The 12,968-nt window shown below is 40.3% G+C and overlaps 1 protein-coding gene across 1 annotated transcript in view; it reads right to left on the reverse strand.

Moving 5' to 3' along the window:
* Positions 1 to 904: 904 nt before the first annotated feature.
* The window catches only part of GRXCR1 (glutaredoxin and cysteine rich domain containing 1), a gene marked incomplete at both ends in the record, with an annotated part of 86,657 nt that continues 74,593 nt past the window's right edge, over positions 905 to 12,968 (reverse strand). Inside the window, 2 exons of the mRNA XM_079772925.1 lie at positions 905 to 1,084; positions 11,062 to 11,127. Of these exons, the coding sequence (XP_079629051.1) occupies positions 905 to 1,084; positions 11,062 to 11,127 (246 nt within the window). The remainder of the gene's footprint in view (positions 1,085 to 11,061; positions 11,128 to 12,968) is intronic.

A 12,968-nucleotide genomic window follows, 5' to 3' on the forward strand; every position in this document is an offset into this window, starting at 1 on the left:
AGCAGAAATTATACTGAATACTGTGCCTAGATGATTAGGAAGCATTTGGTAAACATAACTTTGTCTAAAACCAAGGTATACAATATTTTGATGACCTTACTACAAATATTGTGAAGGTGATTTATTAAAATCATTGATAAAGGATTTCATCAGAGTACAGATGTGTGTACAGTTAAGCATTAGCCAATAATTGCAGCAAAATTTCTTCTGTCCACTTTTCTATCATTGCCGACTATGAGTCCAAACTTTGTAGTTCTCTGCGTCCAGCTCAAGAGGACTATAATGACAGCCTTTTGGAGGCTTTCCATGACACACAAAGCAAATGCTTGAAAAAAAAAATAACAAGTCTGGCTAAGTCTTCTGGTAGCTTTTTTTTTTTTTATCATCACCAAGAAATCCATCTGATAACATTAATTTATCATTAATCATCATCTGCTCCAAGATGTAGTAAAAATGTTGCTGTCTAAGAATAAATAAGATCATATTCTTTGCCACTATCCCAGAGCTCTCTTCTTCCATGTAGCTGGGACACATAGAAATATGTTCTATACACCTAGAAAGTTGAATTAATTCATCCATAGGGTGACATTGCAATAGGCATCATCAGATAGATAAATTTTGTCTTCAGAAAATCAAACCCAGTTAAGGAGTCAAACTTTGGATATGTTGGAATGGTGCTGGGTATTTCCAAATAGAAATCAGGATGTAGCACAGGGCTTGGCATGTTGTTAAATCAACATTCATTTGATATCAAATCAAATGGTCACAGTAAAAATTCGAAACCAAGGCACTTATAATAAACCAAGTTTATTGATTAATCCATAAACGTGACCATTTTTTTAAAAAAAGTAGAAAGCAAATGATTGCCTCGATGAATAAAACGAGGCTTTCCCTGGCGGACGCTCTAACCAGCACAGCTCTTACAGCGCTGAAGACCGTTCTCGTTGCACGCCGTGCACTTCAGGGCTTTGAAAGAGTCTGTGAAGCAGTTTCGAAACACTGACATCTTGCTCCCATGGCACACGGAGCACGGATGAAAGCCAAAGCCTCCACAGGAAGGACACTCGTGTGGATGCTGCACTCTCTGTATAGGGGGCAGGAGGACAACAGAGAACAGAGAATGTGTTAGCATGGACAACGCAGTCAGCCTTCCTGTCTCTCTGTACTGTTGATGCTCATAAAAATAGTATTGGCATAATATAGCTATGAATTGGAGTCACTTACATATACAATGAGTGGCCAGATTATTATGATCTCTGAACGCATAATAATCTGGCCACTCAGTGTATATCCTATATAATAAAAGGCTAATATGCAAATTGTCCCCTCGACCAGGAGTTGGACCAGCAGGCAGGCCGGCCAACCACCCATGTCCCCTCTCCCTAGCCAGGCTGGCCGGACCCCACCCATGCACGAATTCATGCACCGGGCCTCTAAACATATATATACTGACTGGCCAGATTATTATGCATTCAGAGATCATAATAATCTGGCCACTCAGTGTATATAGTAATATCTGCATATCCTATCTAATAAAAGAGTAATATGCAAATTGACCATCACTCCAACAAACAAGATGGCTGCCCCCATGTGGACACAAGATGGCCACCACAAGATGGCCAGCAGGGGAGGGCAGTTGGGAGGGACCATGCCTGCAAGGGAGGGCAGTTGGGGGTGATCAAGCCTGCAGGGGAGGGCATTTAGGGCTGAACAGGCCAGCAGAGGAGGGAAGTTGGGGGCAACCGGGCCTGCAGGGAAGGGTAGTTGAAGGTGAACAGGCCTGCACGGGAGGGCAGTTAGGGGTGACCAGGCCTGCAGGGGAGGGCAGTTAGGGGCAATCAGGCTGGCATGGAGTGGTTAGGGGGTGATCAGGCTAGCCGGCAGTAGCGGTTAGGGGCAATCAGGAAGGCAGGCAGGAGAGCAGTTGGGAGCCAGCAGTCCTGGATTGTGAGAGGGATGTCCGACTGCCCATTTAGGCCCGACCCTACTAGGATCGGGCCTAAATGGGCAGTCAGACATCCCTTGAGGGGTCCCAGATTGGAGAGGGTGCAGGCTGGGCTGAGGGACACCCCTCCCCCATGCACAAATTTCATGCACTGGGACTCTAGTTAATATATATGTGTTACTAGCTGAAGTTTCCTTCATTGCCCCTTTGATGGCCACCAATAGCAGGAGCTTAATTTATAAAACTTGGTGCATTTTTGGTCAAAGGCACACACTTAGAGAAGCCCATCATATAAAACCACATATTTACAAATCAAACAATGCAGAAGATGGTGATTTGCATTAAAGAGAAATACGGCAACTTTCTCTCTAGTACCTCTGAACAGTTTATGGTTGTGTTTATAGACTACTATCAAAAACAGTTGAGTCTGGAAACTCCAAAAACTAAAGGCTGACATGCAGAGGAGCCACTACCTCCTGGAGGCCCCATGTTATATTGCCCATTTGAATATGTTTGTTTTTCACAAAGCACTTTCAATGCTTTATTACATAGAAACTTCCCTGGCCTCTCCCTTCACAGATATAGACACCTCCGTAAACCAGATAATTCAAGCAACTTTTTCTTCATTTTATATTTGAAGAAACAGTCATAAAAATTTTAGATGTTTACCCAAGTCTATTTCTCATGGTTGCTATCAGCCTTTCTACCTCAAGGAAAGATAGAGAACCCTGGTAGGAGGATTAAAATAACTAGCCAGTGTGTGGAGGATAATATTTTAAAAATGATCCATACACATTTCTATTTGCTCTTTTGCATGTGTAACCTTTGCTGGAGTTCACAAGTGGCACCCGTCAGCTGGGGCCAGGTTATAAAATGAATACAAAGAAAAAAGTGAGTGAAAGCCAAGCTTCTGACTTGCAAAATAGGAATCTGCAGCAATGTTTGAAAGTGCAGCTTTGAAACAAGAATAATGGCTAATGCTGAGAAATGTGGACACACACACACACACACACACACACACACACTGGACATACTTACACATACATACAGCTTTTCTCTGGAGCATCACAATTGCACAATAAAAGTCTCCAAAAAATCTGACTGAAAAAAAGATGCCTGACTAAGTGTGTTTAACCCACCATTTTCCCAGCACAAACTACTATATGAACCCTTTCCCCAAGAAACAACTGTAATTTGCTCATATGTACTACCTTGTGGAGTGTACTTTGGGAAACAACCATTCAGAACATGGTTGCCTTAAAATTTATATATCCCCAGACCACTTTTCAGATATGCATTTTCTGCAAGATTCATGAGCAATTACTGTTGGACTTAGCTATTATATCAAGATGGAAAATGCATGTAATAGCTCATTTTCAGTGGCACAGGATTACTTTGATGGAAAGTAATGGCTGTCAACCCAAATGACACAAACAAGGAACTTTGTCAAGTTTGTAGAGATTCAACAAAGCTCTTCCACAAATCAGGTCAAATAAATTTCCTAAAATAAAATTAATATATAAATACTAAAAGCTAAATTGTCATTTTAAAGGGAATCACAGATGGACGAAGGCCACCCTAAAACAATGTCATCAGAATCCATGCCGTGCTATTCTGAGATCTGTCTTTTACTCAAAGGGTTGTTGAGAGGATTCAATGAGTTAATTCATGAAAAATGAATAGAATATTGCCTGACACATAGTAACCACTCAATAAAGTTAGTCATTGTTATTTCATTAATAAATTCTTATTTGAAAGGATTTGTATTAACTGCTGCCTCGATCTAAATTGTTTGTAGTCACATGATACAACTATTGTCTATCATTTTTAAAGTCACTTTATTTAAACACTTCTATAATTAGCCTTTTGGTTTCAGGTCTTAAGGGAGAATAAATGTATTTCTATACATGTGTGAATTCTGATGTCTCAGAGCAGTGTTTGAAAGATTATAAGGCCACTTCCATTCCTAAGAAAAATTAGCTGTTTCAGCCATAAACTTGGAAAGGATGGCTTACATAGCCTGAAGAGTTTATACCCAATGTTCACACCTACCTCATTTTATAAATGAGGAAATAAAGCTTCTGAAAGAGTAAAAAAAATGCTCAGGGTACAGGGGATCAGAAAACTAGAAACTGAAGAACTCTCTTCAAGAGCAAAAGCCATTGTTCTTTCTATTTAACAGTAGTTTCAACCTTATTTACATCCATTTTTCCCAAATAATATATTACATAGGATTCCCAAATGTAAAACAGTTAAGAGGATAACTGCTATGACTAAAGCAGAACAGGGTGGGAGGGAGTGAGTCTTGAGATTACCCACTAAGCTTCCCCAGAACTCCATTAGCCTCCAGGAATCCCATTCCTGTATATTCTCCTCCATTTGGTCTTCTAATAAAGATAAACAATCCAGTCATGCCTAGCCATCTCCTTCAAAGAGCACTTTGGTTACACTGGAACTTTGTCTCCATCTCAAAGAGTTCCTTATAAATAAAATAAGCTGGCTTATATTAGACTAGAGTCCAGCGCACGAATTCATGCACCAGTGGGGTCCCTTGGCCTGACCTGCAGGATCAGGTTGAAACCAGCTCTCTGACATCCCCCAAGGGGTCCTGGATTACGAGAAGGTGCAGGTCAGGCTGAGGGACCCCACCAGTGCAAGATTGGAGCTGGGGAGGGATGCGGGAGGTTGGCCAGCTGGGACGGGACCATGGGAGGGCTCCAGGGTGTGTCCGGACTGTCTTGCTCAGTCCTGATCAGCCAGACCCCAGCTGCAAGCTAACCTACCAGCCAGAGTGTCTGCCCCCATGGTAGTCAGTGCATGTCATAGTGACTGGTCGACAGGTCGACTGTCTGTTCCCTGGTGGTTAGTGCACATCATAGCAAGCAGTTGAGTGGCTGAGCAGCCTTAGCATATCATTAGCATATTATGCTTTGATTGGTTGAATGAACAACTGGACAACCAGACACTTAGCATATTAAGCTTTTAATATATAGGATGCTCCTGTGTCCTAAGTCCAGCACCTCAATAGACAGTTTTGCCCTCAGGGGAAAAGGTAAAATGAGCTAAGAAATTCCCCAAAACTTAGACAATATTCTAGCTTGGAGGAAGGAGAAATATCTGAAGTTATCATTAGTTATTATTAGCAACAATACAGACTTCCATTTCAATGAATAGGTCTACTTCAGGACTTCGACCTTCAAGCAACTAAGGAATCTAGGGTAACTTTTCAGTGTCCTGGTGCCCAGCAGAGTGAGAATCCATGCAGACTTAGTTGAGAATAGCACTCAGAGCACAGAGTCTACAGAATGTCACTCCTCTGAATAGTGGTTCGGGTAGAAGCATGCCCCTTTGGAGTACAATTCAATTTTTTAAAAAGTGGAAAAGTATTTCCTTTTCATCTCTTTCTGTTCACATATTCTTGCTGAAGGACTTTTTAAAAATACTTAGTCATTCATCCCACAAATATGTTGAGTGTCTACTGCCAGGCACTGTGCAATGTATTAGGGATACAGTCGTAAAACAGACACTTCCCTGTTCTATAAAAGATAGCTCTTAGCCCCAACCTGAGGTCTTTGAAGAGGTCCACTCCATACTGCAGTCATCTAAGTTGAAGCAACAGGAACTCCCAAATCTCTCATAAAGGTCCAAGGGACAAAGATACAAGTGTGGAGTTCATAAATGATAATCAAATTGATTTTTTTTTGGTAGCAAAATCTCAAATTTCAAAAATAAAAAGGCTTTGCTGCTATCTAATATAGAAATAGGGTACTAAGATCAGTAATCTTCAATGTCTTCTTCAAGATCAGGAAATTAAGTGCACTTCTTATTCTTAACCTCAGAGCATCTAATCCTATTCCAGAAGAGCTTAAAAGTCCCTTGAGCATTCTACCAACGAGGAAGCAACTAATCTGAGTCTCTGTGACAACAAACCTCATCATCCAGATTGTCTATGAAGCGGACTTAATCCATGCAACAAATTGTCAAAGAGTGCACACTTGACATGTAATCATCTCTGCATGATTCAGCTTCGTCTCTGTATTTTGCTTTAAACTACATTCAACATTTCAATTCAGCAAATGCTTATTAAGTAGCTAATAAGCACCTCTCTGTCTGACCACGCTGCTAATGAATAGTTAGCAGAACAGAGATGGTAGCATCATCAATTAACAGAGTTGCGAAAGAAGCCACGGAACAAAATGCAGACACAGGAAATTTGTAGCTTATGATTCGAAATGGATAAGCCCGAATGTATGAGTCTGATTCTTGAACCCAATGGGATATCCTGCCATAAACCCACTTAAAAAGATGTGCAGATTTCAGAGAGCAGCAGGCTGAACATATGGCCTGATTTCCCCAGTGAGTGGGTGGTGCTCTGAGACCAGAGTCTCTGAACAGGCTGTGGACATCTCCCCACTGGGAGGGGACATCATATAGAACGGCTTCTCCTGAGAGGGTGAGGGCAAGCTTTGACAGCTCCGATGCCTTGTACAGACAGCCTGGGCCTTTCGAGCATCCTCAGTGTGTTGCTGGGCATCTTCCCTCTGTGCTATGTGAACAACAAATTAGTAGTCCTCAGCCTTCAGGGAAGAATCAGGCAGAAAATGGACACTATGTTGGCAATCTCACTAGAAATGACAACAACATGTTTGCTCACGTCTTTAAAAAGAATAGCAAGGCAAAAACTTACTTAGACCTTCTCAACCAACTGAGAACTTTCACCCAGGATCTGCCATTAATTACAAGGTGTTTGCCAAGACACCTCAGGCTCTCTTGCTTTCTCTGTGTGGACACCAGCAGGGTCAGGGAAAATCTTACCTCTTTGCTTCTAATCTGTAGCCTGTTTATTAATATAAATAAATACATAAATATAATAATAAATCAATTTTACCCAAAAATGTGTTTTTATTCATCTTTTTTGCCCAAGCATTCTCCTACATTAAAATAACAATTTTTTTTCTCATCTTTTTCATCAATGAACTGATTTGCCTTCTCAAAACAAACCCCACCTTGGATGAAAAAGGATTCAACGCAAAAATATTTACTGGGTGCCCATTATTTGCAATCCCTGTTCTAGGCACTAGCGGTGAAGAACAAAACAACGTAGACAAGAATCTGTGTCCACGTGGGGCTCATATTCTGTGGGGAGGACCCCTTCTCTCAGGAGCAGAGCTTGCATTGGTACAGCTAGCCTTATGGAACCCAAGTCTCATACCAGCTGTCACCATATTTCACTTGCTTCTCTCCTCATGTTAGAGGCCACTGACAATCTTCACCAACGAATCTGACCTGCACATTATCCCAGAGCAATTTTCACCCAGGAGAGATGGATGCTAAGATTTGTGGACCAGAAAACTTGAAATTATTTGCTGACACTATTTCTGATGGCCCAGCTGCAACTGTTAGCATCCTTCCTCATCATCACCTGGGATTACTGGGGCCTGAATTACCAGCACCAGGACAGTCAAGTCTACTATGCAGCACACAAGTATCAGCAAATTAAAACTGGATAGAATCTGTCTGATTTCTCTCAAAAGTTACCACCAATTTGCATATCTTCCATGAAGCACCACAAGTCTCAGAACCCAGTGTTAAAACCATCTGTTCCCTAGACTTAATCCTGTATCTACCTCCCAGTAAATTTCTCACCTGGGCCTTGGGCCCTGCCACTATGGTCATATCTCCCAGAAACCTACATGACACTTAATTCAAGAGTGATGAGAGCATAGATTCATGGTTAATATCATGGGCTTTGGAGTCAAGCTGAGTGGAATCATAAATTGAATCCTGTCTACTAAGGTCTTGAGCAAGTGATTCAACCTTCGGTGACTCCATTACTTTGCTGGCAAAATAGGGATAATACTAGAACCCACCTTGCAGAGTTGTTGTGAGGTTTCAAAGATTTAATCCATAAAATACCAAGAATATTACTTGCTACAAAGTAAATGCTCCAGTGCTTCCTACCTGATGAATGTTTAACTCTTGCTCCATTGCCAAAAGCCAGCCAAAAGAATGCAATGGGTTTGGATCTGAATCTTGCCTCCCTTATTCACTTTGTTTGGCTCTTCCAACTGATTCTCCAGAGCCAGTCTCTTTATTTGGGTTAGTTTGTCTTACTCCTCAGCCCCTTTCACAGACAGTGTCCAGGGCTTTCTCAAATGGCTTCAAATTCTCTACTAGTTTGATTATATGAGCAAAGCAGCCCAACAGAGCTATAGCACCTTAAAACTCATATAACATTAGAATCCAGTACCATCCCATTCTTTTTAACATCAAAAATAGTCTTAAATGTCTGTGCCCTATTTATGTCTTCAGTAGAATGAAGACACACTTAAAGAAGATAACAAATTTTCTTTCCAAAATATTTTGAGCTGAGAGAGATGTTATGTTAATATAGCTTGGTGCTATTAATAAAGTTGTAGAATTAAAGAATTACAGACTCAAAGAAATGAAAGCCCATGAATAGCTAAGTCAATCATCAATCTTTAAGAAGAGTAATGAGGGAGATTCACCTTGTAAGAATCTGAAAGTTGTTTATTAAACCACAAAAAAGAAAGACAGTATGATTTGGTACAAAAAACAACATATCAGTGGAACTTACTACAGAGCTCAAACACCCAAGTATATATGGGATTTATTATAATATAAAATCAACACAACAGAGCAATAATATAGTAGATGAATTCAGAAACTGGATAATCATATGTAAGAAAATGAAATTGGGTTTTATATGAATTAAAGACCTATATGTGAAAAACAGTAAAGTTAATATAAGAAAACATTGAGACAATATTTTTCTTACCTTAAGGTAGAAGGGTATTTCATAAGTAAAAATTCAAAAGCACAAAACATAAGGAAAAAATGATGGTTTTGATTATATTAGAGAATTTCTGTTGCATGAACAATGCCATGAAAGAAGCTGACCAAAGGGAAGGAAACATTGCAATGACTAAAACCAACAAAAATTTAACATCTAGAATATAGAAGGACCTTCTGAAAATCAACCCCAAAATGCAAGTCCAAGACATTTAACAGGCAAGGTATAAAAATGCACAATTTACAGAAGAAAAATGGTAAAAAAAATAAAAATCCAACAAGTATAAAATGAAATGTCCAAATTCAGTGGTAACCAGAAAAAAACAGAAATTTAAAAAAAGCAATATAGCTAAATAAAGCAATTTGCCTATTACCCTGGCACAAATTAGACAACTCTAAGTTAGAGCACAGTGTAAAATAATTGTCAAGAATGCGGGGACATACTAAACCTCTTTCTCTACAGGAGCGGGTGTTGAACGGTGCAACCATCCCGGAAAGCCATCTGGCGCTTCCTGGAAAACGAAGTCTATGCATCAGCTCTGAAGCAGCAATTTCTACTCCCAGGTAAACCCCTAGGGAACATGCTCAGGACGGTTCCTTGCAGCACTGTTTGTTTGATGGAAGGAGTTGGAGGACATTGGGGTGCCCATCCGTGGACAAGACAGTAGATAAGAAAATAGCAGGTGGGCTTCATGGAGTTACACAATCCAAAACAGGGGCTATGAGCCACATGTGGCTATTTAAACTTAAATTTAAATCAAGAAGAACTAAATAAAATTAAAAATGTAAGTCCTCAGTCACACTAGCCACACTTTGAGTGTTAGATAACCACATGCAGCAATGGCCGCTATTTTAGATGATACAGATATAAACATGTCCATCCCCCAAGAAAGTTCTATGGAGCACTGTCCTGCAGAAGTTCACAGCACTTAGAAGAAACGGGTTAAATGTTCACACAGCCATATAGATGGTACCGAAAAACATAGTGCCTAGAGAAACTAATATGGAACAAAATTACATAGATTTCATAACATACTGGTATATTTCATTAACTTTACATAAATTTAAAAAGTGCACAGAAAATAATACACATTAACCAACTTAATTCACATAAATAAAAAAAATACATATTCACTCAAATGAATGGTTCCATGTACTTGGAGTAGGATATAGGTACAAATGGAAAGAAATTAGCTCCTCCCATAAAGATTTTCAAAAGGAGTTTTAAACTATCAAGTGCATACCCACATTGTTGGTCCTTCTGAGAAGGTCACAGTATGAAACATGATATGAATAAAACTAAGGAACACAGAGTTCATTTGGGACATGAATCAAATACCCAAAGAAAAATCATACAAAAACCAAAACACTTGGAAAAGCACCCAACAAAAAGAGGGTCACAGGAATTCAGAGGTGGGAGAGATCGGGAATGATTTTGGAAAGAAATCATGTTGCAGATGGGCCTCGAGGATGGTGGAGGGGAAGGAGGAATTGGAACAACAGCATTCCAGACAGACAGACAATTTGCATAAAGGAATGGCAGTAATAAAGCACAAGGAGTTCTTTGTTTTAACTGAAGTGGGAGGAATGGTAGACCATCAAAAACAAGGTCAGCAAAGGAGACTAGACCAGGACGAGCTGGTAGGGGCATACACACTAGATTCCAGGTAAGCAGACTGCCTAGTTCAATTGGGAACATCTAGGCTCATGTTTGCGATCCCAGAATAATTATAAATCCCCCTTTGCACTCTCAAAGTATCCCAGTTTCCATGACAAAATATATGGTCTTCCTACATATAGAGAAAAATAAGCTTAGCAGAGAAGTATTAGGGGCTTTCTGGTTGCATACTGATTTGATTCATTGTATATTTGAATAAGTATTTCTCTGATGCTGTAATAATCAGTATAGGAGCAAAATTTAAATGTGCACTTTATAGAAATAAATTTTTGTAATATTTAAAAATGATCTAAGAGAAAAATAATTTACGTGAAAAATGTTAAATGTGCTTTAAGACAAGTATTTGATTTGAAACACCTCATTAACATCACCTCTATTGGAGAATAAGGCTCTAATAAAGCAGGCTGGAATTTTCACCTAATACTCTGAGGATCTTAGAAACTAACACTAAAGCCACTCTAGCAAGAGCACATTAAATGACAGGTGACATCAAATTAAAACTGCCACGTGTATCCTGTTATATATTTGTAAGAACATGGGGAAATTCAAGTAGGAAAACTCAATTACAATCAGAATGTGTTTAACATTTTGATTACTAAAAATAAGTTGCTAAAAGCACAATTACCTCAATTTTGGTTAAGAGGTCTTGCAGTTCTCCTGATTCATTCATTGACAAAATTTTCTCAGCACCCTATTAACAAGAGAGGGCAGGGGGAAAAGAAAATCCATTTTGTTAGTATCGGAGAAAATAAAGTTCTAGCCAGGAAAGTTTAAGCTACAAAATACCGAACATGATTCTTCCCATCAGATCTAAGTACATTTACAACCAGGAGGCCAAGGAAGAGAAGAAATGTATCTTTCCTCTCACATGTTCCCATCTAGGAAGGCTTACCGTGGGCAAGAGGGGTGCGGCCAGCAGGAGGGGAGCGCTAGAAAGCCCACAGCTGTCAGAATAAGCCCAGATGTGAAAGCCTCCAGAACACCCTTCAGAGGTGTTCAGGGAGCCTGGAGCCTGTGCTACCATCTGGGAGGGGACACCTCTGAGCACATTCCCAGCCGGGGCCGTCTCTGACCTATTCCAGGCGTCCTGGACACGGTCTTCCTTAGAGTCGTGCATGTAAAAATAACAGTAGCTAAAATAATAAAAGAGTTAATAACCACTGCCACTGAGCACATACTGTGAGGGAGGCACCCAACATCATCTAACTTGATGTGTTTGACTCTATTCATAGCAGAAACCGAGCCTTCATGAGATGAAATAAGTCCAAGGTCACCCAAAAAGGAAGCAGAGTGGGAATTTGAACACGAGCAGGGGACTGACTCCAGAACCCATGTTTTCAACTTCTAAAATGTACTGTGAAAACGAGAATTGGGGCAATGTCTGCACTTTCCAAACACTCATGTGTTTCTTCTAACTACCCACGTCCCTTTCCTTTCCAGTCTCTTCTTACATTCTCTCCTCTCTTTCCCAACATATGCACATAGAGGGGGGGAGAAGAAAAACTTGGGGTAATTATTTCTAATCAAAGGCAGAGTCCCCATCTGCCTTGTTCACATCATATCCCCAGCACAGAATGTCGGATTTGCTGTCTATTAATCAACAAGACAGGGGGAAAATATCATCACACAGTACATACTCTTTGGATTCCTTTTTGCAGGGCAGGGTAGAAACCACAGGCTCACTTCAAAAAGGAAAGGTCCTAGTTCTGAAGGAGGTTACAATACACTTTTATGTAAACACTAAGCAAAGGAATGCACAGGGTAGAATGGAAAATTAGAGCCAAATGAATGACGCAGACAAGGGGCGAGCAAGGAAATCTCAGCAGGGGGGACAAAGAATCTGCTTAGTGAGGGTAGAGAAAAATTTCTGAAGTTGGTGACAATTGATGTGGCCCATGAAGGTTATAGGCGAGGTTCCCACGGCAGGCTCAGCCATTCTCATAGGGATGGAGAGGAGCCTTTGGGTCTGGGTTTCACGTCACTAAAGTTTATCTCCCATAATTCATGACACCTTAATCATCATCAGAGATGTCAGCTTGCTATATTAAAAAGCACTATGAAAAAAATACACAGGGCTACAGAGAATATATGTAGCTGTACGGGCAGGTTATATCCTTTTATTTGTGGGTAGTTCTGCCAGGAATATAGATGTGACACCCCCTAAAGTGAGAACCAAGGTAACAAAAGCACCAAAATAAAACATTAAAGTCTAAAGCGTAGTAATATCTGGTAATATTTTACTGCTGCTACATTCTATTTCCCTTAAGAGTTAGCTAAGCTACGCTGGGAAATGCCTCTGGGGAATTTGGCCCACTGAACCAAAGCAGTAAGGAAACAATATATGAGTCATTTTCCATCAATGAAAGAAAATGCATCGCCATCACTCCAAGCAAAATGAATGGACCAGAGAAGCTATCACACATCTGCTCCCCAGCGCTGAGCTCAGCGGTCAGTGTGCTTCAGTCAGTTGTTCAGCACACAGTGCATAGGCCAGGAAAGGGCCATCTCCTTACCATTAAATGCATGGAATAT

The sequence above is a fragment of the Cnephaeus nilssonii genome (genome assembly GCF_951640355.1).
Source record: "Cnephaeus nilssonii genome assembly, chromosome: 1".
Classification (NCBI taxonomy): Eukaryota; Metazoa; Chordata; class Mammalia; order Chiroptera; family Vespertilionidae; genus Cnephaeus; species Cnephaeus nilssonii.